The sequence below is a fragment of the Saimiri boliviensis genome, chromosome X (genome assembly GCF_048565385.1).
Source record: "Saimiri boliviensis isolate mSaiBol1 chromosome X, mSaiBol1.pri, whole genome shotgun sequence".
Classification (NCBI taxonomy): Eukaryota; Metazoa; Chordata; class Mammalia; order Primates; family Cebidae; genus Saimiri; species Saimiri boliviensis.
In genome coordinates, this window is record NC_133470.1 from 107,098,834 (window position 1) to 107,126,496 (window position 27,663).

At 52.1% G+C, this 27,663-nt stretch overlaps 2 protein-coding genes across 2 annotated transcripts in view; both read right to left on the reverse strand.

Moving 5' to 3' along the window:
• Window positions 1–15,239, reverse strand: SASH3 (SAM and SH3 domain containing 3). Its single transcript, XM_003931116.2, has 8 exons — window positions 15,008–15,239; window positions 7,363–7,458; window positions 6,856–7,002; window positions 4,094–4,235; window positions 2,723–2,871; window positions 2,364–2,573; window positions 2,061–2,211; window positions 1–1,558 (listed from the first exon to the last, which is right to left on the reverse strand). The coding sequence occupies exons 1-8, from the start codon at window positions 15,062–15,064 to the stop codon at window positions 1,368–1,370; spliced, it is 1,143 nt and encodes a 380-aa protein (XP_003931165.1). The 5' UTR covers window positions 15,065–15,239; the 3' UTR covers window positions 1–1,367.
• An 8,748-nt stretch (window positions 15,240–23,987) lies between these two features.
• Window positions 23,988–27,663, reverse strand: part of XPNPEP2 (X-prolyl aminopeptidase 2) — a 34,402-nt gene continuing 30,726 nt past the window's right edge. The window contains exons 20-21 of the mRNA XM_003931114.4: window positions 26,262–26,351; window positions 23,988–25,667 (exon numbers count right to left, since the gene is read on the reverse strand). Of these exons, the coding sequence (XP_003931163.3) occupies window positions 25,473–25,667; window positions 26,262–26,351 (285 nt within the window). The 3' untranslated portion in view covers window positions 23,988–25,472. The remainder of the gene's footprint in view (window positions 25,668–26,261; window positions 26,352–27,663) is intronic.

The following is a 27,663-nucleotide window of genomic DNA, read 5'->3' on the forward strand; positions in this document are numbered from 1 at the left end:
TTTAGTTCTACCCATGTTTATTGCTACCAACTGGTCTCCCTCCACCCTCATATGTACACCCAAACCCTTCCCCAAAGCTAGCTTTTACCAAAGTTCCTGGTAGGAGGTCAAGAAGTGTGTCCACTTAGCCAGCAGTTCTAGATGTAGTGGACACTGTTTGTCCCCAGGCTGGTTGGGCACCAGAGAAGGGCTACTCTGGGGATTCAGGGCACAGACTTGGTACTGGGGTCAAGGGAGGCCCCCACTCACAGATACTCTCCTTTCCTTCTGGGGCTCAGTGTACACCAAAACCTTCAGAAAGCGAAGTTGGAGTGGTGGACCCCCAATGTTAAGTTTAGTGCTCTCTTTGCTCGTGAGGACCCACACAAGTGGCCAACTCTGGACCCAGATCCACAGCTGGCTTCTGAGAGGCAATTCTGTCCTTGGAAGCCAGGCCTGACCATCTGCAATTAGCCTTGTGAGAAGCCTCGTTTGAAGGGGCCAGGGATGGAAGGGGAAGGTGCATATCATAGGAGGTTTGGGCATTGTTTTAAGCTGGGGGAAGTTGCAGCTGTCCTGAGTTACACGGGGAGGGATAAAGTGGGTGAGCACAAGGAGCCATTTCACTTGAAAGATCGAGGCCCCTCTGGTCCCCTCGATAAGCCCCACTGGTGTCCCGGGCCACAGGTGACAGGAGAATAGACGTTTAATGTCACAGAATGTCAGAGTTGTCAAGACCTTCAGTGATCACCCATTTTAACCCCAACCAGTCCTAAACCTAGGAAGAGGAAGCCACTTGGTTCAAGTCTCATAGGATTTGGTGGTCAAACCTCTAAGAAAGCCAAGGAGAAGGAAAGTGGGTATGGTACCAGTGAATTTCTTCAGCCCTTACTTAGGGAAACTGGATTTACCCATGGTCAGTTTGGGTTCTTTTAAATGGCCAACTTCCCTAGGGTTTTGAGACTGACCTGAAACATTGACTTGACCCCCTTTTCAGGAACAGTGCAACAGGAGTAGGTGGTGTGGGGGCAAGGAGGATTTGGGGGCCTTGGTGGTGAGGGACATGGGCAGGGTCTCCCAGTGCCCCGCTTGCTGTGGCCGTGGCCATGGCGGGGGAACAGTTGGTGCCAAGAGGGGCTGCGCTGTCAGTCGCTGGTGGAGGGTGGGGCTCAGGCAGGTGGGATGTGCCCTTGGGTGACTCCCCAGCCACTCTAGCTGAGCCTAGAACCTGTAGGGCCCTGGCCTGGCCTCTGCGGCCCTAAGCGTCCCTGGGGAAGCAGGGCCAGGCTCAGTGCCAGTCCTCTGGGCCTGGGCCACCACGGGCAGCTGGGCCCCCTCCTGCAACCTTTGCAGCTGGAGCCCAGCCTTGGCCTATTGCTAACACCACCTCAAGGTGCCCCGGCCAGGGAGAGGCCCTGCAGCTGCTCCTCAGTGCCCGTCAGCTCCGCCTCATCACGCCCGCTCTCTGAGCCCTCATAGCAGCCGGAGTCACGAGGGATGTCCACCTTGGGGTCGGACACTGTGTGTGCCACTGGCTCCTGGCTGCTCTCGGCGCCCTCTTCTGCCTCCTCGCTGCCGGCTGCCAAGAACGAGAGAGGAAGACAGAATAAGGGGGTGGGGGTAAGGATCTTGGGAAGTGCATCCTAGGCGGTCTCTCCCTGTGGGCACCTGCCACCACCTGCCTCTCTCCTCATCACTTCCAGCTTAGAAGTCGGTGGGAGCTGTTTCCAGGCCAGCTCTGCAGCCCAGGAGCTCACACTTCTTTAGCACCACTAAGCTGGAGCCAGGCAGTGGGCCTGAATCCTGGCTCTGTAATTTATCTGCTTTGAGGCCTCAAGTAAGGCCTTGCCTTCTTTGGCCTTAGGGTCCCCTTTGACCCAAGGGGGGTTGGGCTCAATCATCACTACAACTCCTTTCTCCCACACACCTTCCCTGAAATTCTAATTCAAGTGGAAAGTCCTTCTCACTGCAGAGCGGTCCCAGGGCACGGTGTGGACCGGGGACAGGGCCAGGGCAAGCCTCCCCTCCCTGGAATGCTGGTGGGCACACACTCTTGCCAGGCTGTTCCTAAAGGCACTCACTGTCATAGTCCAGCAGCAGCTCAGCGGCAGTGAGCAGCTTGGCCCGGTGCTGTGGGTCCATGATGTTGAGCTCATTGAGATGTGTTTCTCGCAGCTCTTTGAAGTCCTCCAGTGTCTGGTAGCCATTGAGCAAGAGGGTGGACGTGTGCTCCTGTGGGCAGAGGCAGGCCACCGGCACAGCTGCTTACCAGCTGCCCTTGCCAAGGCTCTCCCCAACTATGCATAGTTGTCGTTTCCTGGTCCCCATCCCTGGGGCAATTGTGCCTCCCTGATACTAGGTACTAGTGAGGTCCAAGCTCAAACCTCCAGGCCGATGCGCTCCAGCAGCTCATGCAGGGTCTTAGGCTTGGGTCTCTTGCCCTTGCTCTGTCGGCGGCTGGGGCGGGCAGGCTCTACGGCCTCCTCGGGCAGCACATCCACATAGATGAATTTGAAAGAGCCCAGCTTGCCATTGAGTAGGCCCTGCCATGTGCCCACAGGTGGCTTTTCAATGATCTGGATCACATCGCCTTTCTGTGGGGGGAGAGGAGAGGAGAAGGGAGCAGGGGACAGAGGAGGTGGGGGTCTTGGCCTCCACTGACACTGTCATAGCCTGGTTCAGTCCAGCTTCCTTTTTGGGTGCAGCCTGCCAGGCTCCAGAGAAGCCCAGATGCTGACCTTACCTGCAGTTTCAGTGAGTCGTGGTCATAGGGGCTGGGAGTGAAGTCGGTGTGGACTCGTGCCCGGCCACAGAAGGGCCCTGTGTACTGGGGGGCAGGTGGTTTCTCCCCGAAGCTGCCAGAGCCTGGGCTGGGGCTGCAGAGCTCACTGCCTGCAGGAGATGGGGCAGGGAATAGGCTCACCTTTGTCCCAGGACAGCTGAGACAGTGCCTAGCAGGTGTCTTCCAGGGGGTCTGCCTAGAAATCCCAAGGGCATACACTGGAAAGGCACCTGGGCTCTGGCAAGCCTTACACTGCAGAAGGGATTCTGAGCCACCCCCTTGGCTACCCTGCAGGAGCACAGCTTCACCTCTGGGGCCTCGGTCATGGAAAGAGTTGACAACAGGAGGAGAAACGGCTCACTGACCAAAGAATGGGCAAATTAGGAGGGCCTCCAGAGACCAACTGGGCCAACACCCCAATGAACAGATGAGAAAATCTGAGGTCGCACAGACCAAGTGAACTGCTCAAGACCTCTCATTTTATAACTGGCAGCACATTAGACTCCACGTTCCCTGACTCCTGCTCCAGTGCTCCCTCCACCCAGGAAGCGACCTGCTGCATTAATGTTTGACTTTCCCTGCTTAATAACTCAATGTTTAGTTACAATGTCACATAGAAACTCAGCTGGGCCTTTTCTCCTTGGGAAGAGCAGAGTAGTGGGCATTGTGAATGATTTTCAGTCGGGGGCAGGGAAGTGTCTGTGGAGCCAGAGAAAGAGCAGGAAACTGGAATGGGCCTGAGGGGCGAGAAAGGCGGCGCTGAGTGGGGCTACGGGACCCAAAGCCCCTTCCTGGAGGAGTTCCCTGCTGGCACCTCTTGTCCTGCCCCATGGACTTTTAGAAGATGACAAGTGATGCCCTAAGCCCAGCAACCACGGATTAGGGTCAAGAGGCTGACTCTTCACAGCTGGAGACCTCATACGCCACCCCAGCTTGGGGCATCAGAGGCCCAGGGAGCTGTAACCTCTAGCTCCCCTTGGAAGGGTGGGGACAGGCTGGTCCAAGAGGGTGACTGAGACTTCCTTTGCCTGTGGGCCTCTCCAGGGCCTGGGGACAGCAAGTGGAAGTTCCTCCATGGTACATCTGAGTTCAAGACTGGGTCACCTTGGGCAAGTCACTTAACCTCCCTAAGACTCTTTCCCCATCAGGGATAATAGTACTGGCCCCATGAGGTTGTTGAGCAGATTTAATGTGAAGAGGGCTGGGAATGTTCCCAGCAGGCAAACAGTAAGCATTCATTTATCTTACCCCACTCCCAGATAGCCCGCCACCAGCATGGCCGTAACCCAGTCCTTTCCTCTAGATTCAGCAAGTGTACCCCGCATCCCTTACCTGTTGACGCCTGGCGGCTGAGCGCTGGAAGTTCACGCTCCTCTTCCTCAGAAAAGGCCATCGCCACTTTCTCAGGGCCGGGGCTGTCCAGGCTGCAGTCTGGAGATGTCGGGGAGGCAGAGCCCTCCTCCAGAGTGTCTCCCTGCAGGGAGGGAAATAGGGAAGCCCTAAGAGCCTCGCTGGGGTGTGCGTGAAGCCAAGGAAATGGGCCTGGGCTTGGTGAAGACCTGGGGGCTGCCTCAAACCCCAGCTCTGCCACTTACAGGCTAAATGGCACTCTCTGAGCCCTGGTTTCGCCTTTTGTAAAAACGAGAGCGACAGTCCTTGCCCTGCTTACCTCACACAATGAGGTTCAACCAGGGTGTCGTGTAGACATGCTTTTGTCAGCCTCAAGTGCCGATGTACATACAGAAAAGACCACGGTGGCACAACCTGGACTAGCCATTGCTACCACACAGCTGGGTGGACAATGGCACTGGGGAGGAAACTACTTTTGCCTGTGCTTCTGTGTGCCAGGCCTGCCTGCCATTTCACTGAGTCCTCACAGTGACACCTGAGGGTAAGTGGTATTGTTGGCCTGAGTTTACAAATGAGGAGTAAGGCCCAAGGTTTACTTAGTCCTCATTCGTAAACTCAGGCCAAAGGAACTCAGGTTCAAGACCCGAGGGAACCCACAACCAAGACGGCCAGACTCCAGAGCTATCCCCACCTCACCACACCTCACAGTGTGTGTTTGTTTTTGAGATGGAGTCTTGTTCTGTCGCCCAGGCTGAAGTGCAGTGGTATAATCTCAGCTCACTGCAGCCTCTGCCTTTAGGGTTCCAGTGATTCTCCTACCTCAGGCTCCCAGGTAGCTGGGATTACAGGTGCATGCCACCATGCCCGGCTAATTTTTGTATTTTTAGTAGAGACAGGGTTTCACCATGCTAGCCAAGCTGGTCTCGAACTTCTGATCTCAGGTGATCTGACTGCCTCGGCCTCGCAAAGTGCTGGGATTACAGGCATGAGCCACTGTGCCTGGCGAGGTGACAACTGTTTAACAGCTGGCCCCCCTCGGTGAGTTGCCAACTCCTGTGTTGTAAATACTCCCTACTACGGCCAATGTCAAGCTACCGTTTTGACGTCACTGGATGTGTTGTCTGAAATGAGGGCGAGGCTATTTCCACCATGAAGATGCTATGGATGCAAGTAACCTCAACGGCACTGATAAGAGTAAAAGGTAGTGCAAGAATTAGGAAGTGATGAGTTTTGAAGATTTACTGTGTTGTTTTTGTTCTTTTTTACAAAATTTTATTTTTATTTATTTATTTACTTATTTAGAGACAGGGTCTCACTATGTTGCCCAGACTGCATTCTTACTGGGCTCAAGCAATCATCTTGCCTTGTCCTCCCAAGTAGCTGGGATTATAGGTGTATACCACCACACCCAGTGCACCTTTTCTTTTTTCAAAAAGAATATTATTTACCAAATTGTAAGTTCTATAATTTGATTTTTAATAATGGTTGTGTTTAACAACTGGCTTGCAAAATTCCTGACAGTTTGACCAATTGCTTTCGTGAGCTGGTATAAGTCAGTGTGTGCCAACTCCAGCATACCACTGCCTTTTAGCCTTTTAGAGCTGTGACACTCCAGACTCACTGTGTGATTTAAGCTACTTGGTTCATGCCTGCCCCACAGCTGTCTGTGCCACATTTCCTTCCTGGGTTGAAGACAGTCTTCTCTGTTTCTCTCTCTCTCTCTCTCTCTCTCTCTCTTTTTGAGTTGGAGTTTTGCTCTTGTCACCCAGTCTGCAGTGCAATGGCACGATCTTGGCTCACTGCAACATCTGCCTCCCAGGTTCAAGTGATTCTCCTGCGTCAGCCTCCCAAGTAGCTGGGATTACAGGCACCAGCCACCATGCCTGGCTAATTTTTTTGTATTTTTATTAGAGACAGGGTTTCACCATGTTGGCCAGGCTGGTCTTGAACTCCTGGCCTCAGGTGATCCACCCGCCTTGGCCTCCCAAAGTGCTGGGATTACAGGTGTGAGTGAGCCACCATGCCCAACCTGCTTTCTCTTATTGGGATCCTATGAGAGAAAATAGGCCTCCCCAATCCCAGGGGCTAGTTCCAAAGCAAAGCTTTGAGGGGTGGATTGCCTCAGGCCATCTCATCATTCTTCCAGCTGCCTGTGTCCCAGGCCCGTCTCTTCAAGAAGCATCTGTTGCCCAGACTTTCTTTCTTCCTCTTTTTTTTTTTTTTTTTTTTTGAGACAGTTTTGCTCTGTTGCCCAGGCTGGAATGCAGTGGTACAATCTCAGCTCACTGCAACCTCTGCTTCCCAGATTCTCCTGCCTCAGTCTCCCGAGTAGCTGGAATTACAGGCATGTGCCACCACACCCGGCTAATCTTTGTAATTTTACTAGAGACAGGGTTTCGCCATGTTGGCCAGGCTAGTCTCAAACTCCTGACCTCAAATGATTGGCCTCAGCCTCCCAAAGTGCTGGGTTTACAGGCATGAGCCACCATGCCCAGCCCTGTTGCCCAGACTTGAATCCCTTCTGAAACTCCACCCCTTCCCCAGCCAGCCTCCTGCCACCTCAAGACTGTTCCTGGCTGCCTGTCTGAGGCTGCAGGTGAGTTTTCCTTCTCATGTGACCTTCCTTCTTGCATCGAATAGGACCTTCGGGTCTGAGTAGTGGCTATTGAGGTGGTTATGCTCACATTCTGCCAGAGCTGTTCCTGGCCCCCAGACACCCCCTCCCCTGCATCCCCAGGCCTCACCATCTCTTCTGACAGGGCCTTCACCATCATCTTGCCCGTCTTCCTGTTCATGGTTCGGGAAATCACTGCCCTCCACTTCTTCCCCAGCTTTTTGCCACTCTTCCCAGCATCCTCTGGGGCGGGGACACCTGAGTCATCTTCTGGAATCTGTGACAATAAAAGAGGTGATCCAGGGACCCTAGTGGTCCTGCCTGGGTCCGGGACTTGAGGCACAAGAGGCCTTTTGGTCACAGCAGAAGCTGGAGGGGGTGGAGCTGAGAGGCCCCCATCCCTTCCCCTCTTAGCTCCAGCCATATCCTTAGCCCTATAAATTTATAAATAGTTTACTATTTAATTTGTAATTGAAAGGAATGCAGGGGAGTTCTTAGTGTGGGGAGAGGTGGGCCCTGTGTGTTAAAGGGAGCTTTGCCCCAACAGTTCTATCTCCTCTTCACCCTCCTCCCTCCCACCCCCACTCCCCTGCCCGGGGCCTGCAGCCGGATCCCCCAAGAACACCCTGAAACTCACATTATCATCCAGATTAAACTCCTTCTCGCTCACCACGGGGGAGCTGGGTTTGGATTTGGCAAAATCCTTGAAGCTGCTGGAGCGCTGAAGGGAGAGCTGGAAAAAGCGTGGGTGTTGCAATCAGTGAGCTAGGCTGTACAAGGGCCTACATACATACTCTCGTCCCCCGCCACCCCGCCATGCAACAGCCACAGCCCAAGGCTGGCAGAGCCACATTACCCTGAGAGCCCAGGGTAATGGTCCTCGATATTCTTGGAGCTACCTGGCCTTATCCCATTCTTCACCCCAGCCCTGGCCACAGACCAAGCTCCTGACCTCAAGAGCTTCACAGCTCAATTGGGCCTCAGACTTAGCCTGAAATTCCACCAGTTCCTCAAGTTTGGTCTCCAGAATCCTGAAGCGAAAGTCTACAAGAGTCAAAGTAAACGTGTATCTACCCCTGGAGACACCTCAGTATGCACAAGCACATTGCCGGGTGTGTAACTGAGCAAATCTCTCCCAAAACCTGTGGCTCTGGCCTCCACATCCTGGGTGTGCTCGGAGCCAGGCCCCCAGTCACAGTGATAAGAACAAACACACTGGGGTCTCCAGCCTGATGAATTTGTGTCCCAAGAAGAGCAAGACAATCCGACTAGAAGTCAGCAAGACCTGGCATGACACTTTCTGGAAAACCACAGTAGAGGCTTGCTCACAGAAGAGGCCCACAGATTTAGGATACACGTGACTGGGGCTAATTTGGTGGAAGAAAGTCACCATTTTCTCTTTTTTCCCAGCTTTTAATCTTAGCCACTGATGTGGTGAGCTGGCAACCATGACGTTTGCCGGTGTTTGGACTTTTAGGCATGACCTATTGTTTGTGGTTTGTGTTGATGAGGTGGTTTTTAGGATATGAACTTTTTTTTTTTTTTTTCTTTGAGACGGAGTCTCACACTGTCACTAGGGCTGGAGTGAAATGGCGCAATCTTGGCTCACTGCAACCTCCACCTCGCAGGTTCTAGGGATTCTCCTGCTTTAGCCTCCTGAGTAGCTGGGATTACAGGCATGAGCCACCACACCTGGCTAATTTTTTTTTTTAAGTAGAGACAGGGTTTCACCATGTTCCCCAGGCTGGCCTCCTACTTGTGACCTCAGGGGATCCACCCGCCTTGGCCTCCCGAAGTGCTGGGATTGCAGGCGTGAGCCACCATGCCTGGTGGAGCTTTCTTAAAAGTATATGCACTCGCATAGCAAGATAGCAGCCAGAAACCAGGGCAAGGCAGGTAATGGGGGCGGGCCCTCGACACAAGAGGTTAAGGCTGAGCCTGTATCAAGATAAACAGTCGAGACCAGAAGATACACACAGGAACCAGGGTTCACAGATGGCCAGACAGATAAAATAGGATAGACTGCAGACACCCGAGATAAGGGCTTGAGGAACTGAAGCCCCAAACCCACACAGCACTGAAGGTTTCACATCCTCTTTCCTAATAAAGGGGTTGTGTGTCCAGTGACAAACTCCCAGGGCAAGGGCAATATCACCTGCCCCCCACTAACACACATATAATTGGGCCAAATTCCTGGGCACTGCAGTGTAGCAGTTTAGCACTCTCGGTGGGTCTTGACCAAAGCCAAGTCAGCAATCGGGGATCAGGGGTCACACGTTCCTAAAAGTCACAGCGAGGTAGTTGATGAGAAACCAGGTCACTGGTCAGGCCAAGCAGATGCTAGCACGATCAGGCCCTCATGGGGCGGGGGCTGTGCCTGCAGCCTCAGTCAGAAAGCCTCCTCTGTATTGCCCTGGCGAGCTGAAAAGGGGGCTGTAAGTGAGGGTGGGGAGCAAGCATGACCACGGGGTGACCACTCGGGTTCCTCTGCATCTTCTCCATCTTCCTTTCCTGGTTGTCTCCTCCCACTATTCTTTTTTCTTTTTCTCCCTTTCCTTCCTTTTCTCTCTACCTTCCATTTATGTTCTCCTCTTATATGGCTAGGATGCAGCTGCCTGGGTAACTTCCTCCTCTTACTGCATGGAAAAGAGGGAACAGAGAGAGGGTGAGCATCTGGCTGGCCTGGGCCCAAGGAAGGCAGGCTGGGCTGCTATTTATAGGCCGATGGGGCCTATTGTGGCCTTCTCTCCACCAGCCCTCAGCCCGATCTGCAGACCAGGAGGCTAAGAGTCGCCCCTGAAACCCTAGGGACTGGTGAGGCTGGAAAGCAAGCAGGAGGGCAGACGTGGGGCCGGAAGTCGGCTTTGTTGGGGAAGAGTAAACTCACCGCCTGCCTGCCCTCTAATTGCAGCTCTTTCCCAAGGCCTTTTCCTGTCATTAATCTGCAGTCTGGGGGCTGGGAGGAGAGGCCTTTGGCTCCCAGGCCTTGTGCGAGGGTCCCTCTGTCCCAGTTTTAGTCCAAAGCAGGAGGAGATAATTACAAAGGACTACAGAGATGGTGCTGGGGCTTGGGTCCAGTTGGCCGCTCTCAGCCCAGGGAGATGGAAAGGACAAACACAGTGTTCTTTGGCTGATCGAGTTTCAGGACCCTCTAGGGTGGCGTTTCGCCAAGCCTACCTCTAACCTCAGGGACAGCCCCAAATATCTTGACTGCCTTTCAGGGACAAATGACCCCACTCAGGGTTGAGTTGAAATCCTTGAGCCCAGCTGGGTTTTCCGCTGGCTTCCCTTTGGAGCGAGGACTTCCTGGGAGTCATGCCTGACGAGGGAGGTGGTACCATACATTGTTGGCCCCCTTTTCACTTCATGGCTCAGGGCAATGTGTGGGCCTCTTGGAAAGAGCTACAGTTCAAATGTATATTACATTTGAAATGTATATTGAAATATATTGTTGAGTATATCTCAATATTTCAATATTGTATGTTACATTTGAAATATATATTGAAAATATATTGAGTATATTTCAATATGTATTTCAAATGTAATATACAATACATTTGAAATGTAAGGACACTAAAGAGTATATGTAGACCATATGGTTCCCCCTGTGTAATTATAGTTCAAAGCCTGGCAGAGCTCACCTATGCTGTTGGCAGTCAGGACGGTGGTCACCGTGGGAGAAAGGGGGCATGTAGTGACTGGCAGGGGCATGAGGCAAGCTTTCTCAGCACTCTCACATTGCTGAATTCAGCTCTGGGATGTGTGACCTCCAGCAAGTTATCGAACCTCTCTGAAACTCACTTCACATCAGGGCAAGGGTTCGCATCTTGGTTCTGCCACTAACTGACTGCGTAAAGCTGGGTATGTTTCTTAACTTCTCTAGGCTTCTGTTTCTGCTTTAGTTAAAGACAAAAGTACCGACCTCATCTGGCTGTTGTGAGGATGAAATGAGCTAGTATGCATATAAGTGCTTGGAACATTGTCTGACACAGCAGTCCCTCTCGAAATGTCGGTTTATGTTTACTCTTTCCTACGACCCACCTCCAGCCTCTTACCCCGGGCATTTCCCCACTGGAATACTCTGCCCTTCTCTCTGTTAGCCATAGCTTCTCTTCCTTCCAATTTAAGTGGAAAAATCACAAGTGCCCATCATCTGTATAATGGGTAAACTAATTGTGGCAGAGTCACGCCAAAAAATAGTACCCAGGAATGAGAAAGTACAACTGTTCCCAACAATATGAATGTCACAAATTCACCGTTGAGTAAAGGGGCTGGACACCAAAGAGTATATATACACGAAATGGTTCCTCCCGTAAGTTCAAAGCCTGGCAGAGCTCACCTATGCTGTTGGCAGTCACAATAGTGATTGCCCTGGGGGAAAAGGGGCATGCAGTAACTGGAAGGGACATGAGGGAAGCTTCTAGACTTCTGAGAGTGTTCTGTTTCTTCATCTAAGTGTTGTCTACATGGGGTGTTCACATTATTGAAACTCACTGGGTGGCGAAATTACGATTTATCCACTTCTTTGTATGGATACTATACTTCTATAGAAAGATTTTCCAATTCCAGCTTAAAAGGCAGCATCCATACAGAAGCCATGCCCCGATCAACCCCTCAGACATACACACCGCCCCAGCCGGCATTCTTGTCTCTTGCTTCCTGAGCAAACTTGGCTTTTTTCCCAGGGGTCTCCTGAGCCACCCTCTTTGCTCCTTCAGGGTACCGGGCATATACTGAGCTCTAGGCCCTGCCTGTGTGTGTGTGTGATTCCAGCAATGAGGGGCTAAACACCTCCTGCATGCCCGACATCCTGCCAAGTGCTTCCTGTGTGCCAGCTCACTCCAGCTTCATCGAAACCTCGCATCGTATTCACACCTTGATGCAGACACCAAGACGCAGAATGAAGTGCCCTAGGCAGGGTGACGCAGCTGGTCTGGGGAAGAGCAAGCATCCAAACCCGGAGCTCATGCTGTTGCTCTGCCTCACCAGTGTAGAAGTTAGCAGTGGATTGCCTGCAGCGCTGACTGCATGCAGGTGGTTTTTGAACAGAGCTCCCAGGGAAACAGGTGGGAGTGCAGAGGGGGAAGGGCTCAGGCGGGACTTTGTGGAGGAGGTGCATTTGAGCTGGGCCATGCAGGGGAGGCAGGATTTCTCCAGGCGGAGCTCCGAAGGGGTTGAACAAGAATGAAAGTTAGAGACGTTGAGAGCGTGGTGATGGGATGGTGGGTGGTGTAGTAGAAAAGGCTATGGAAGGCTCTTGCCAGCCAGGCCAAGGACATGTATCCCGTGGGCAGTGAGGAGCCACTGAAAATACAAAGTGCATGCTGGTGGGGTGTGGGGGTCGTGCTAGAGGTGTGCTGTAGGAAGGGAGCGATGGAGAAAGAGGGAATGTGGTGGAGTAGGAGCATCCTTAGGGGAAGCAAGTCCGGAAAAATCCCCTCTCCACTTCCTACACCTCAACACTGGCCTTTGGATGAAATCAGATCAAAGGGCTTGCAGAGCAAGAACTTGAAGGAAGTGAAAGTCTCCAAAGTGCAGCTAAGGGGTCTGTCTTCCAACCCTGGGGCCTCTCCAATCCTTCTTGATCTGTGGGAGATGCCATGTTCTGGCCCCGCCATTCTAGGGGGCCCTCCCCCTCCTCTGCTCCGGTGGCTGGAAGGTCACTCATTCCACAGCTATCTGGGTCTGCCCAGCGGAGCTCTCCTGCTGATGGGTTGAGTCTTTTATGCTCATCAGACTCTTCTAGCGCCTTTGAAATCAACAGGGGGTCAAGAGAGTGGAGAGAGAGAAGGGATCAAGACTCTGGAGTCAGACAAATCTTGGCTTGGATCCCTGCTCAGCAGCTTCCTAGCTGTGTGACCTTCAGCAAGTTGCTTCACCCCTGTGAGCCTCAGGTGTCAAATAGAGATAATGACAGTATCTGCCCCTACCTCACCAGGTTGTCATGGGGAGTGAACAAGCTAAGAGATGCACAGCACTGTGCCTGGCATCCCATGAGCCCTCACTCAGTGGTGGCTCTTAGTGCTATTAGGTCTTGTGTTCTCTGCACCAGCACTGGGGCTATGGCTCGTTCTTCTTCGAAGTATCTCCCTCTCCCCACCCATGCCTACAGGAGGCACCCCCTTGTGTGCACATGCATACATGCGACAGGGTACTCGCACATCTATTTTGGGTGAACTCTACAACCTCTTGAGGGGATAGATGATGAGTTATCCTCCTTTTCAGAGGCAAGGAAACTGAGGCCCGAACGAATTCAATGAGCTGTCCAAGGTCCTACAGCTAGAACATGGTAGGATTCCAGTTCAGCTTTCTTGCCCCCTGCCCGGCACATTCTCCATTGGCAGGCCCAGGAGGAGAAGAAAGGGCAGGAGAGAGAAGCCTCTCTTGCTTTTGTGCCTTCCTCTCCACCAGGTTATCTCAGTCTTCAAGAGGAAGGGACTAGCAGTGATGGAGCCAGCCTCCTGCTTCTGGGCCTGGGGAAGATTCTCTGTGCCTTCTGGAAGGTTGGCTTTTCAGATGGCATTTCCACAGTCTGGGGCTAGCAGAATATGTGGAGGCAAGCTCATCCCAGCTCTGGAGGCTGGCATTAGCTCTGGCAGGGGTTGGGGTGGGGTTTGCCCAGACTACTCTCCCCTAAAGGACCCCCTAAAGGACATGGGCCTCAGACAGGCACTTATCTTGCTTCTCCTGGGAGAGGCCTGGGGAAATGCCAGAGGCTCACCTGCCTGCTGAACACAGAATTTGGGTAATTGAAGCTGTGTGCCCCTGGGCACGTCCTGCTGATGTGGCACAGGGTCCCAGTGTCAAAGTGTCAGCTCTTTTTCACATTATCCTCCAGCTCAGCGCCCCTGTGGTTTGGGGCCTAGCAGTGTCTATAGAGCAGTCTCTGTTTCTCACCCCCACCAGCCAAAGAGCAAGGGGAAGTGGCCCTGCTCGCCTAAAAGTGGCAGCCAATGGCAGGCCTGCTGGGCCCAGAGCCATGCAGCGTTTGGATGAGGATGACATAGCCTGTACGAAGATTCATGAACCTCCCCCCTCCCCCGTCCACCACCACTGCAACCTTAGAGAAGCAGCTGGGGTGGGGAGAACACAGCCGGAAGTGGCAGCCACCCCAGGACCTGAGAGCTGGGGCAGGATGCACACCCCAGTGCCCCGAGTCTCAATCTTTCAGCTGCCTTGGCCTCCATCTCTGAACTGCTCCCCTGACAAGGCTCTTTGCCTTAGGTCACCTGGGCTGAGCTCCAGGGAAAGCTGGGGGGGCATAGCCTGGGCCTCTTGGACCTAGCTCGGGCCTACTTTGGGACCGTCGTAGCATCCCACTGGATGTGCAGGATATGCTTGCTGATTGCCTGGGAGAATCCTTCAATTGAATTAAAGAATTAAGTCTAGAAATCCTCAAACCCAACCAAAGAAATCTGAAAATTCTCAAATCCAACCACAAAATCCTAAATCTGGCAGAGCTTCAGGGAATCTTCCAGTCCAGCCTCTGCCCCAGGAGGTTGAACACCTCAGCCATCTATGGCAGCTGCTTTTCCTCCCAGCCTTTAAAATCCCCGCTCCTCAGCCTTCACTCCTACTCACCACCTCAGCTTCATTTCTCATTCCCTACCCAGGAAGAATCTGCGTGTCCCCTGCATCCCACTGTACTTCCGGACTCCTTTATCCCCAAGCCTGGAATGGCCTCAGGCCCCATCTCCAGGTTGGCTCCATCTCGGGTGGGGCTGGGGAGCTACCACACAACTGAGCCAAGTGGGCAGGGTCTGAGCCATGGCCAAAGTGAAGATGGGGGGTGGGGGGGTGGTACTATGAGCATCATGGCTCCAAGCTGGGCAGCCCAGCGGGGCCCTTTGAGTGAGATGGCTCCTGAGAGGCCATGGCTGGGACAGAAGTGGCGGCAGGACCAGCGTAGAGGAGAGAGAATTAAGTACAGGCTCAGGGTTCAGCTTGAGCATTGTATTTTGTCATTCTCAAATTCTAGTGTAAGATTCTCGCCCCTAATTTTAGATCTTTTTTCCCATCCTTGCAGGGTTGAATTGCATGACTCTAGACTTCTAAGGATTTATTCTGTAACTCTGTTGCTTCAGAGTTTTAAATGTCTCTTCTGTACTTCTGTTACTCTTGTAACCCTTGGGTCCCTGTCCCGTTGCCCTCTGGGTGAGTGGCTCTCACCTACAGACTCAAATATGGCCTTTGACTCTTCCCACTGCCAAGAGTCTTGGAGGGGGTGGGTCAAGAGAGCAGAGGAGGAAAGGAAGATGTGAGTTCCCAAAGATGCTCCTCACCTTTTTCTTCTGAGTGGGCTCCTTCTCGTTGGCATTGGAGGGCTTGCGGCGCAGCATGATCCTCCACCCTGGGAGACTCCGTCTCTGCTCTCCTAGGTGTCAAGATGCAGAGGACACTTGCTCAGCCTTGCCAGTACTGCCCGGGGGCACGGCATGAACCGAGTCTTCAGCTGCCACTCTGACTGCTGCAGTGGCAGCTTGGGGGTGCGGGCCATGGACACCCGGCGGGAGCAGCATACAGGAAGCCCTGCCACGTGACCTGCTCTTACAGCAATCGCAGCCCCTGCCGGCCCCTAGGGAGGAAGGAAGCCCAAGCTTCAGTCTCCAGAGATTCTAATGCAGACGGCTCTTGGGTTGAACAGTCAGAGAAAGTCCCTACTTTGTTGTCTCATGTCAATCATCATCAGTCCTTCTGCCCCATCTTCCCAGAGGTGGACAATCAAACTTAACATTATATGGCCTACCCAAGCCCTTTATCTCACTGACCAGAATCCAGAAACCAGAAATTGGACCATCTGTCTGCCTGTTGGATCAATGCTCCTGGTCAACTTGCATCGTCAAGGTCATCATTGCCATCACTACCATTACCATCACCCCTGTGACCATCACCACTGTTACCATTACTCTTCTCAATGGCCATCACCGTACAGCCATCAGGCCCGCAGCCGTCCCCGCTGCCAGCAGCACACTTGCAGCCATTGTCCTCAACTCTACAGTTGACATCCCTCAGCCATGTATTCAGCTGGCTGAATACAGTATCTTTAAGATTTTCTCATGCTATGAAATATTCTTCAACAACATGATTTATAACGGCTGCTGAACATCTCATTGTGTGGATGTGCCATGCTTATTTCACCAAGCCCCTGCTGATGAACTTGGGTTGGCTTAAATTATTCATTGAACATACTTATGGTAAATATTCACATCCATAGTTTTTTCTTTTCTTTTTTCTTTCTTTCTTTCTTTTCTTTTTTTTGTTTTTTTTTGTTTTTTTTTTTTTGTATTTTTGAGACAGAGTCTCGCACTGGAGCGCAGTGGCGTGATCTTGGCTCATAGCAACTTTGCCTCCCCAGTTCAAGTGATTCTCCTCCCTCAGCCTCTCGAGTAGCTAGGACTACAGGCATGCACCTCCATGCCCAGCTATTTTTTTTTTTTTTTTTTTTTAGTACAGATGGGGTTTCACCATGTTGACAAGGATGGTCTCGATCTCTTGACCTCGTGATCTACCCACCAGAGCCTCCCAAAGTGCTGGGATTACAGGCATGAACCACCACGCCCAGCCCACATCCATAGTTTTTTTTTTCTTTAGGAGAAATATCCAGAAGAGGAATTGCTGGGATCAAAGGTATGCATCTTTTTAAGGCTTTCAATTCTGTGGTATTTGTGAAATCCTTGACTGGTCCACCCCTGTTCCCAAGATGTTCTCGTGACTTCCTCCCCAATTCTGCTTTATGCCCTCTGACCATCCAACCTTTAGGGTGAGCTCAGGGAAGACAAGCTTTTTCTTCCCTAAGCGGAAACCATACATTCTTTGGCCTACTCAGCCTGCCAGGCAGACTCATGAAGAGATTCCACACCCCAGATCTCCTCTCCACTGGCCTGTGTTTTCCACCCTGAAAGTCCCTCCCAGGCCGCCCAGGGGCACAATCGAGCATGGTAACTGGTTAAGGCTTTTCGGCATGCGCAGTAGCCTGGCAGCCATGTAGGGGATCCATCAGGCCTTTGGGGCTCTGCGTGACCAGGGGCAGGAGGGCAGCCCCAGAGTGTTCTGGGACTGGGGATGCCACTGTAGTGGCACCTGGAGCCAGAGCTGTGAGGGAGGAAGCAGTTCGCAGAATCTTCCGGGTCTGCACAGCAGCTGCGTCCCTGGCCGCCTGGCAGGATGTGCCCGCTTCCTGTTTGCTCAGCCCAGGCAGCGACTGAAGATCACACACTAACCACAGAACCTTCAAAGGCCACCAGCAAACCAGGGCACAGGGCTGGCAAGGCTTGGGAAAAGGTAGCGAGGGGGAGGTGAGGGTACCTCGGTGAGAAATATGGAGAGGTGACCAGCTCCCAGAACAGAAGGGAGCAAGTGTTTTCAATGGCTTCCTTCTTTCTCCTTTTCACATCTATCTCTTCTGATAAGCAACACCTCCTTCCCACCACCTGGGGCAGAGCCAGTAGAGGCGGGGTGTCCAGGACCCCCATCGGGATTTGCCTTCCCCTCGTTTTTCTCTTCTAACAGATTCCCCTGGCTCAATCCCAACAGGCCAGGTCCTTGCTGGCTAATGACTTTTTTTTTTTTTTTGAAACGGAGTTTCGCTCTCATTACCCAGGCTGGAGTGCAATGGCGCGATCTCGGCTCACCGCAACCTCCGCCTCCTGGGTTCAGGCAATTCTCCTGCCTCAGCCTCCTGAGTAGCTGGGATTACAGGCACACACCACCAAGCCTAGCTAATTTTTTTGTATTTTTTTTAGTAGAGACGGGGTTTCACCATGTTGACCAGGATGGTCTCGATCTCTTGACCTTGTGATCCACCCGCCTCGGCCTCCCAAAGTGCTGGGATTACAGGCTTGAGCCACCATGCCCGGCCCATGGCTAATGACTCTTAAACATGTGTTTAATAGATGTTCCCTTCTGGGTAACATACTTGCATTTTACAGGTTATGTTGTTCCAGGTACACAGAGCCCTCAGCTAAAGAAGTGATATGAGTCAGTAGTTTAGTGAACAAGGTCATCTTACACTTGATAATGGGTCGACAGGCAGGACCTAGGAATTTGCTGTGGGCACAGCCTTCTGCTGAGCCCCATGCAGAGGTACAAAGTAAATAGCCACCAGGGTTCCTTGTGCCTGGGAGCTGACATCCTAGGTGGGGTGGCAAGCTTACATTTGCCCATCACTTGACGGATGTTTAATCCCACCACAAACCCTGGAGGCAAGTAGTTTGACCTAAAGATGTACCCTGAAGTATAGATTTGGGGCAGAAGAACCTTGATTTAGTGCCAACGCTGCAGGGTTGCAGGGTGTGTGTGTGTGTATGCACGCGTGTGTGTGTGTGTGTGTGCGCGCGCGCTTTGGGGTTTCACTGATGAAATCAATCTGAACCTTCAGAGGGTGGATGGAGGACTGCCAAAAACACAAAGGTCATCGTGGGCCACATTCAGATAAGGCAGCTCCCACACCAGCATGCCCCAAGAAATTCTCATTTAGTAGATGATCATGAGTGGGATATTTAGGACAGGTGGGATCCAGACCATGTACAAAAGCATCTCTCACTCTCTGAATGGATGTATTTCTGATTTGAGATAGTAAGAGCTTGGATAGTGAGAGATACCTATATATCTGGAAAAACCTCCTCAAAGTTGAATTGATTAATTAATTCAAGACAGGGTCTCCCTCTGTTGCCCAGGCTGGAGTGGAGTGGCGTTGTCACAGTTTGGTGCAGCTTCGAACTCCTGGGGCTCAGGATCTTCCCACCTCAGTCGTCCAGGCTGATCTCGAACTCCTGGCCTCAAGTGATCCTCCTGCCTCTGCCTCTCAAAGTGCTGCAATTACAGGTGTGAGCCACTGCACCTGGTCCCCAAGCTTCTTCCTTCCACTCCCCTCCGACCCTTGCATCTAGCTGAAAATTATTATACTTCATGGCGTGGCTCTACAACATGACAAGTCAGGCACTGTTGTTATCCCCATTTTCCAGGGAGGAAGCTGAGGCCCAGAGGAGTTAAATGAATTGCCCACACAGCTAGTAAGCAGTGGAGTCAAGCCTTAAATGCAGTTCTGGTCTTGGCCGGGGCCCATTCTATTAACCACTCTGCTAAAGTGCCTCTGATGTGGAGTTCCTGAAAGGGGAGGTGACAGAATTATGGAGCCCTCGGCTTGCAGCCTTCTCTTGGCATCTGACGCCGGTTTGGGTGCCACACTAGGTGCCACACTAGGTGCCACAGAGCCACCTTGAAGCGGGCCCAGAGGAGAATGAACAAGATGGGGAGGGCATCTGGAAGTCGCATCACATGTGCAGAGCTGCAATAGCTAGGGCCGATTAAGTGGGGGTGAAATATGGGGAAGTCCGTGTCAAAATGTGAAGTACTAAACTCCTGTCACATTTAGCCTAGATGATTGAGGTGGGGAAGCAAATGGCTATGAATGATGGGGAACAGATACATGGAAGGTTTTGGCTCATTCCAAGGAAGAAATTTTGGCTGTTCAGATGATACTAGTTCAGCTCTGGTAAGTAGTGATCTCCCCATCTCTTGACATATCCAAGCAGGCTGGGCACGGTGGCTCACGCCTGTAATCTCAGCACTTTGGGAAGCCCAGGTGAGTGAATCACCTGAGGTCAGGAGTTCGAGACCATCCTGGCCAACATGGTGCAACCCTGTCTCTACTAAAAATACAAAAATTAGCCAGCATGGTGGTGCATGCCTGTAATCCCAGCTACTTGGGAGGCTGAAGCAGGAGAATCACGTGAACCTCGGAGGCGGAGATTGCAGTGAGCCGAGATCACACCACTGCACTCCAGCCTGGACAAGAGTGAAACTCCATCTCAAAAAAAAAAAAAAAAGAAAGAAAGAAAGAAAAGAAAAGAAATATTCAAGCAGAGACCACATCATTCCTTGAAAATACCTGCACATTTCTAAGGTGAAGCCCACTTTAGTAGCCCAGCCCATTAGCAAATTTCATGTGGTTATTTTAGGCAGGGAGGGCAGAAAGAGCAAAAGTGCCGGAGGGAGAAGACTGGCAGAGGAAAGCAAGGAGACAAGGACAGGAGACTTGCCCCCATGCCTCATGCCCACAGACAGCACAGACAGAGTGGGCAGCTGGTGGTAGGGGCTGAGGGGGGGGTGGGGAAAGACAGTGATCTTCGGAACTCTGAGCTTGTGATAAGGTCTTGGTTTAAAAACAAGACAAAACAAAACACCTGCTGGCACCTCTGTCCATTTCCATCAGAAGAGGAGGCTGGACTTTGGTGCTCAGATTAAAACACACTCATGACTCCCTGGTGGGCAGGGTAGTGCTTTCTATGGGGGACAAGTAGGGGCTGGGCTACTCTGCATAAATCTCTGCCCCAAGGTTACAAGGACAAATATCTCTGATCAGTGGGCCCCCACCCCATGGGGACAATTATCCAGGGCTCTAGAGAAGAGGAGGAGCAGAATACCTCTCAGAAATGGAGTCAGGTTGTCCTGACTGGATTCAGACTGTTGTATGGTCACCTACTGGCTGCATAACCTTGGGCAAGTGATGTCACCTGCAATGAGCCTTAGTGAAGACAGTTACAGTGATAATGTGAGCCTTTCTTGTGGATGTGTGTAACTAGGGTTACTACTCAGGTGACATGCATACAGTGAGTGCTCTCGGCCCAGTGGAAAGTGCTGGGTACTTGGAGAGTGATTCCACATCAGTTCACTTCAGGCTCCACCTGGAGTTTCTCCCCTCTCCAAATCCATGAAGACCTTGGTGACCATTTGGAGCTGCCGTATTTCCCTTTGGTGTCCCCTTGGCATCTGCTTTTTCTTCTTCTTCTTCTTTTCTTTTCTTTTTTTTTTTTTTTTGGAGGCAGAGTCTTGTTCTGTCACCTAGGCTGGAGTGCAGTGGCATGATCTCGGCTCACTGCAACCTCTGCCTCCTGGGTTCAAGCGATTCTCCTGTCTCAGCCTCTCAAGTAGCTGGAATTACAGGTGTCTGCCACCACACCTGACTAATTTTTGTATTTTTAGTAGATACAGGGTTTCACCATGTTGCTCAGGCTGGCCTTGAACCCCTGACCTCAGGTGATCCACCCACCTCGGCCTCCTAAGGTGCTGATATTATAGGCATGAGCCAATGTGCCCACCCTGGCACCTGCTTCTATGTCTCTCATGGTCCCCATCCGAATCTCTGCTACATGACCCTGTGGCCCATATCCTATATGTCTCCACCTTGTTCTAGAACACAGGAGGTGTGACAAGCAAGAGAGGGCCTGAAGCTGCCTGGGACCCACTGGGAAAGAAACCAGCTTTTCAGCTTCGTGGCCTTGCCACGGACCACTGGGGCTTTCTCAACCACCTATCCTACCCGACTTAAGCTGCTTGCTCAGTTCCTGTTTCACGAAGAAACAAGGAAGTGAAGAGACGGGCTGGCCTCTGGGCAAAGGCTAGCTGGGTGGGGGTTTGGGGAGCACCTCCCCCTCCTGGCTGCGACCGTCAGGGAGGAAACAGTTGCTACTGAATCTTTCATATTTCTATTTTTTTTTTTTTTTGGTACCAAGAGTGCCCAACCACTGATTTGAGGAAGTACCCAGTGAGTTGGTAAAATTCACTGCTGACGTGGCTTAGCTGGCTGAAAAGTAGCCAGCCCAGCCCCTTTTGAGGTCCCAACTCACACACAGCTGGAACTAGCTGACTGGCAAATGAGCAAAGGCTGACTTAGTTATCATTTAAAAAATGAACTATTAAGTGCCTTACACCTGTAGTCCCAGCACTTTGGGAGGCCAAGGTGGGAGGATCGCTTGAGGCCAGGAATTTGAGACCAGCCTAGGCAACACAGAGAGACACCATCTCTACAAAATAAAACTTAAAAAAAATTAACTAGGCACGGTGGTGCATGCCTGTAGTCCTAGCTACTCAGGAGGCTGAGGCAGGAGGAGCGCTTGAGCCCAGGAGTTCAAGGTTACAGTGAGCTCTGATGGCACCACTGCACTCCAGCCTGGGGGACAGAGCAAGACCCTTTGTCTAAAAGAAAAACCAGAAGGAGTTATTTAGATGATTTGTGTATGTATGCATCTACCTATCATCTTACCTATGCCCTTTTCTATTCGGATTTGAAGCTTGAAGGAGCATAGCTCGACACCACCATCACCATTGTTGTCACAGCTGTGTGACCTCCAACAGGTCTCCTTGGGTCTGAGTACGTTCATTACGGGCAGTAAGGGAGTAACAGAAGCACACATGGAAAGCGAGAGTGGAGCCATCGCAGAGCTGAGTCAGTATGCTGCAGATTTAGTCCTTGCTCTGGCCCTAAATGGACTGTGTGACCGTGGGCAAGTCCCTTCCTCTTCCTGGGTTGCTGTTGAAGTTTCTCTACCTGTACACTGAAAGGACTGCATCAGACTCTGTGTGTGTGTGTGTGTGTGTGTGTGTGTGTGTGTGTGTGTGTGTATGTCTGGTCATGGAGCTCCTATTCAGGATTGGCTCTGGAATTTTGGGGACTTGGTGCAAAATGAAAATGCCTGGTGCCCCTTGCTTAAAAATTATTGGGGATTTTGAGACAGTGACAGGCAAGTGTTAAACCAAGCACGGGGCCCTTCTAAGCACAAAGTCTGAAGCTGGCCTGCGACTACTTCAAGTACCATTTTACGGGACGCCCATCAGGGCTACTTCGTGCAGGAGCTCTGTTTTCCTCAAAAGCCTCTGTGGTGTTTCTGAGGCATCGCAGGCTCCTGGGAGCATAGTTGGGAAGACATAAATTAGATGTTTGCACATTAGCTGGGATTGCAGGCATGCGCCACCATGCCCAGCTAATTTTTGTATTTTTAGTAGAGACAGAGATTTGCCATGTTAGTCAGGCAGGTATCTTTCTAGTTTCGACTATTTATATATAAAACTTGGGTCCCAGATCTTTTTCTTACCTACCTGCAAAGGTGAAGCAGAGTTGAACTCGCGCTGGGCAAATGACAGCAATATCATCTTTTGTCTGTGTGGCTTCCTGGTTTAGAGTGCTGCCACATCCGGGTTTTAGGGGCCTCTCACCATAACCTCACCAAGAAGGCACTATGAGAGCTTCCAGAAGGGATAACTGAAGACCAGAGAGAAGACACTTGGCCAAGGCTACACAGTTGGCACAACTGGGACTCGAACCCCAAAATCTTAACTTCTGGGAAAAGGGGCTTTTCCACATGGCCTGCTCCCCAGGCAATCAGCAGGCGAGGAGAGGTTTGCTAAGCCCCATTCCCGTCCTCCAACACCAAAACAAAGGATGGTCCCTAGAGCCTGAGGAGACAGTTCCTAATGATCTCTCATTCCTAACAGTGGCAAAAGAGTCCCTGTGTATCGACCCGGGTGTATGTGCCCTGAATGTTTTCCTGCCTGACCCAGAGTGAACCCCTTAAAGCAGGAATGGTCAAGGCTGCCCATCTGGGTCCCAGGGGAGGGAGGAGCTGGGGTGGGTGTGAGTCCTCATTCCAACCATGTTCCAGGGCCACCTTCTTCATCCCAGAATGGTGGGCTGGAAGGGCAGTTAAGGAGACTTGCAGACGAGGTGGAGTCCTCGGTCTTGCACTGAGGAAGAAAGCACATGAGCTGCCTCAGGGTGAAAGGCCTTTGTGTGGGTGTTGGTCAGGGGCCTGGTCTTGCCACCATGACCTGCCAGAACCACAGGAGCAAGTGTCAGGGAGCAAGGCAAAGGTCTGGCAGGGCCTGGGGAGGCATTATGGTATGGATCTGCTCCTCACCAGCAATGTGGTCCTGCTCGAGCCTGTTTTCTCATCAGTAAAATGGTGAAAGCCATATCACTCACCCTTTCTTTTCTTTTGAGACGGAGCCTCGCTCTGTCACCCAGGCTAGAGTGCAGAGGTGTGATCTCCGCCTCCCAGGTTCAAACTACTGGCTTGCGCCACCATACCCAAATAACCTTTCTATTTTTAGTAGAGATGGGGTTTGCCATATTGCCCAGGCTGGTCTCGAACTCCTGGCCTCATGCGATCCTCCTGCCTTGGCCTCCCAAAGTGCTGGGATTATAGGAGTGAGCCACCACACCTGGCTAGGACTCTCCCTTTCTTGAGGGTGGATTCTAGAGTTCTCTGACTGGTTTAAAATCCGGCTTTTTTCATTTACCCAATGCAAAAAGTGACTTTGAGCCACTTTGTGAAACTCCATGGGCCTCACTGAGTTCCCCTACTTGTAAAATGGGAATAAGAAAAGGGCCTTCTTAGAGGTTGTGAGGATTAAATGAGAAAATGCATGTAAAGCTTCTTCCATGGTGGCACAAAAACACTCAGTAAACGGTAGCCATGACGATGATGATGGTGATGGTGATTGTAATTTTATTAGCAGTAGCTGTTTTTGTGGGGTGAGCAGGTGACTCAGCAAACAGAGGCCCATCTTTGTGTTCTCAGTAAGCCTGGGTCAGGGCTGGGTCCTCTGGATGCCAGCACTGGTGGTGGTAACCATTACAGGTCACTCTCACACTCAGCAGACTAGGTGACAAGTTTCCCAGTGTGGGGCTTCTTTCTGTCTCCTCTACAAGGTTGCAATATCCTTAGCACGGGCTGGAGGTTGGCTGGTTGGGCGTGGCGTATACATGCTCACACACACGTTCTCAAGCCCACGTGCTCCCCCGCTGAGCTTCTAGGAGCCTCAGGTCCCCACCCCCCACCTCCCCTTCTCTTCCTCCTCCCCTACCACAAAAGCCACAGGTGACAGCAGTCTCTGGCAGCACAGCAGACACAATGCAAAACTCAGAGGCGAGTGTCTTTGCTAGGGTGTTTTAAACGTCTTAGCAGGATGTGAACCCAGGTGGCTAACGGCCAATTTGGCTGGAGCAAATTCTTCTCACCACAGTGGGCTCAGCGAATGAGGAGAGGGCTGGGAGGTAGGCTCAGGGACTCTGGATGGCGCTGAAGGGTAAAGAGCTGGAGTGCCAGCTCATCTGGCTCCATCAGCTCCCAATCAAATGTGTGCCCTTGGGCACGGCCCACCCCCTGTCTGAAGCTCAGTGTTCCTGTCTGTAAAATGGAGAAACCAGACACTGTCTACACAAGGTGAAGGGCCATCCAATGATGCGGGAGGATTTAACAGCATCGTAGCTGTGGCTGCGCGTTGGAATGTTCAAAGGGCTCCCCGAATGCCAGGGAGGTCTAGAATAGTGACGCGGTCCGGCTGCCCAAGTTTGTTCTCCAACCTCTGGTAGGGTCATATTCCGGAGTGTCTCACCGCATTCCCTCCTACCCCACAGCCAAATTCCTATGGCTTAACTCCCTTTGCCATTACTTGGCATAGAGCCCACCCAGGGTTTAGGAATGACGGGTTCACATGTCGGGGGTTGTTGGTTCGTGCTCTGGCTGAGTGGAAACAGCTGTGGCGATGCCCAACAGGCGGTGATAGGTTTGGGCTCTCCTGGGACCATGGCACCCCTGGGTGGTAGGGGCATTGCCGTCTTGGGCTTTTGTTTGACGGGAGGGGAGCAGCTGTAGCAGTTTGTACTAGGTTATAGGTTAGGCCTACTGAGATCCCAAGAGACAAGAGTCTAGCTGGCCCTCCTATCCCAGGGCCTGGGGTTAGGAGCCCAGGGTGCAGTATACAACCCAGGGGGCAGGGAGGTGCCACCTGGGGCCAAGAAGCCCTGTGCTCCTGGGGCCTGGTCTTGGAGAAGGAGGCTGAATGCAGTGGTTTCCAGGCAATGGGCCATCAGGGGCTCTTGGAGTATGTTCGGTGCAGGGTGAGGGGAGCCAAGCAAGGGAGCCCCCCGTCTAGATGGAGGGTTAACAGGGTAGTCTTCTGGAGCCTCTAGGCACTCCAGCCGAGGATGGCAAGAGTGGAGACCACTAACACAGAGGCCCAGGAGGCAGGGTCCGGGGCCCTGGCGGACAGGGGCTCTGTGTGCTGCTGCAGCCACTGGAACTCCTCCGGCAGTTGACGCTTCTGCAGCTCTGGGCCCACCTTCTCCCGGATGGTCTGGTAGTAGCGATTCAGGTACTGGAGCTGCGAAAGATAGAAGGGATGAGAGCCTCTCCAAGCCAAGCTGCCAAGACGTACAGTCTTGGTGACACCCACTCCCCTGCTGTGGTACTCTGCCCACCGTGATCCAGATGCCCACAGGTCCCCCACCATCATCAGGCCTCAGGAATTCTCTGGGGCTTTCCAGAGGCAGTTCCCCTCAGCAGCTGTTTCATGTCATAGTGATGTTCATGGGTGGTGAGGTGGGTACATTTCAGGCCCGGGAATGGGAGTAAGCTGGGCAAGCATTCTTATCCTCAGCTTACACAAGAGGAGACTGAGGCGAAAGAGTGGAAGGGATCACTTACAGCGCCAGGCCTTGTAGTGACCGAGCTCAGAGGCCCAACCTCAGACGCCCCAGTTGTTCACTACCTGGGGTTGGGCAGGCTAGTTTGACTGGAAAGTTCTAGAAGCTCTGGGATCTCTGGTGAGCTGGGGAAGAATGCCCCAGTGTGTGCCTGCAGGTGCCACCAATGTGGACCCTCCTGGGGGAGGGGCAGGGACAGAGGGTGTGGTGGCAGGTAGCAAAGGCAGAAAAGGCCCAGGATCAGAGAGACGGCAGGGCTGAGGGACACTCACATGCTCGGGAGACAGCAGGCTGACATCGATCAGGTTCCGGTCATAGGGCACAAACGATACCACCTCAAAGGTCAGGTAGCTCCCTGGATACTGGGAACCCACAAGAGAAGGCGGGTAAGCAGGACAGTGAGGGAGGAGGGGGAGCTGGGCTGCAGGGAAGGAGGGAGCGCTCCCCCCAGAGGACACAGGAGCTGGGCCTCATCCACCTAGACACTCCGGGTAGGCTGAGCCTTCTAGAGTCCCTTCTCTTGGCGGGCCCCCTTGTCTGCCACTTAGTGTTCCATCTTTGGTGCTTCCCTCCTGATTCTGGAAAGTTAGACTTAGGTTTGTGGTTTTCAAAGTATGCACATCAACAGCACTCAGGGAGTGTGATAAATATGCAGAATCCAGGGCCCACCTCCCAAACCTACTGGAGGCAGAATCCTTAGGGCGGGGCCCAGAAACTGAAATTTCCATCATTTTATTTTATGTTTTTGAGACAGGATCTTCCTCTGTTACCCAGGCTGGAGTGCAGTGGCGCCATCGCAGCCCCCTGCAGCCTCGACCTCCTGGGCTCAGGTGATCCTTCTACCTCAGCCTCCCAAGTAGCTGGGACTATAGATGGGCACCACCACGCCCAGATAATTTTTGTATTTTTAGTAGAGATGAGGTTTCACCATGTTGGCCAGGCTGGGCTCGAACTCCTAGGCTCAGGTGATCCACCCACCTCAGTCTCCCAAAGTGCTGGGATTACAGGCATGAGCCACAGTGCCTGGACTTAAATCATTTTAAAATAAATGATTATTAGGTTTTTCAATCAATCAATCAATCAATCATCTTTGTAATCTATCTATCGACTCATCTACCCGTATCTTTCTGTATCCATGTATTTATTGATCTATCTATATAGACAAATGTAAAGAGGAAAAAATAGCCCATAATTCCCATCTCCCAGAGAACCCTTGTGTGTATGTGCTCAGGAAACAAACTACACAAAGATACACAATACAAATTGAAAGTCTCTTTTGGCATGGTGGCCCATGCCTGTAATCCCAGCATGTTGGGAGACTGAGACAGGCAGATCGATTGAGCCAAGGAGTTTGAGACCAGCCTGGGTAACATGGTGAAACCCCACTGATATGGTTAGGCTTTGTGTCCCTGGCCAAATCTCATCTTGATTGTCCCCAGGGTATTTAGCGAGAGACTTGGTGGGAAGTGATTGACTAAGGGGGGTGGTTTCCTCCATGCCGTTCTTGTGATAGTGAGTCCTCACAAGATCTAATGGTTTTTTGTTTGTTTCTTTTGTTTTGTTTTGAGACAGAGTCTCACTCTGTCGCCCAGGCTGGAGGGCAGTGGTGTAATCTGAGCTTGCTGCAACCTCCACCTCCCAGGTTTAAGCGAGTCTCCTGCCTCAGCCTCCCGA

Coding starts and splice junctions, on each gene's coding strand:
- SASH3 (XM_003931116.2), bottom strand. CDS start 15,064: ATGCTGCGCCGCAAGCCCTCCAATGCCAACGAGAAGGAGCCCACTCAG. Junction 7,459..15,007: donor AGCCCACTCAGAAGAAAAAG/GTGAGGAGCATC, acceptor CGCTTTTTCCAG/CTCTCCCTTCAGCGCTCCAG. Junction 2,574..2,722: donor ACGACTCACTGAAACTGCAG/GTAAGGTCAGCA, acceptor CTCCCCCCACAG/AAAGGCGATGTGATCCAGAT.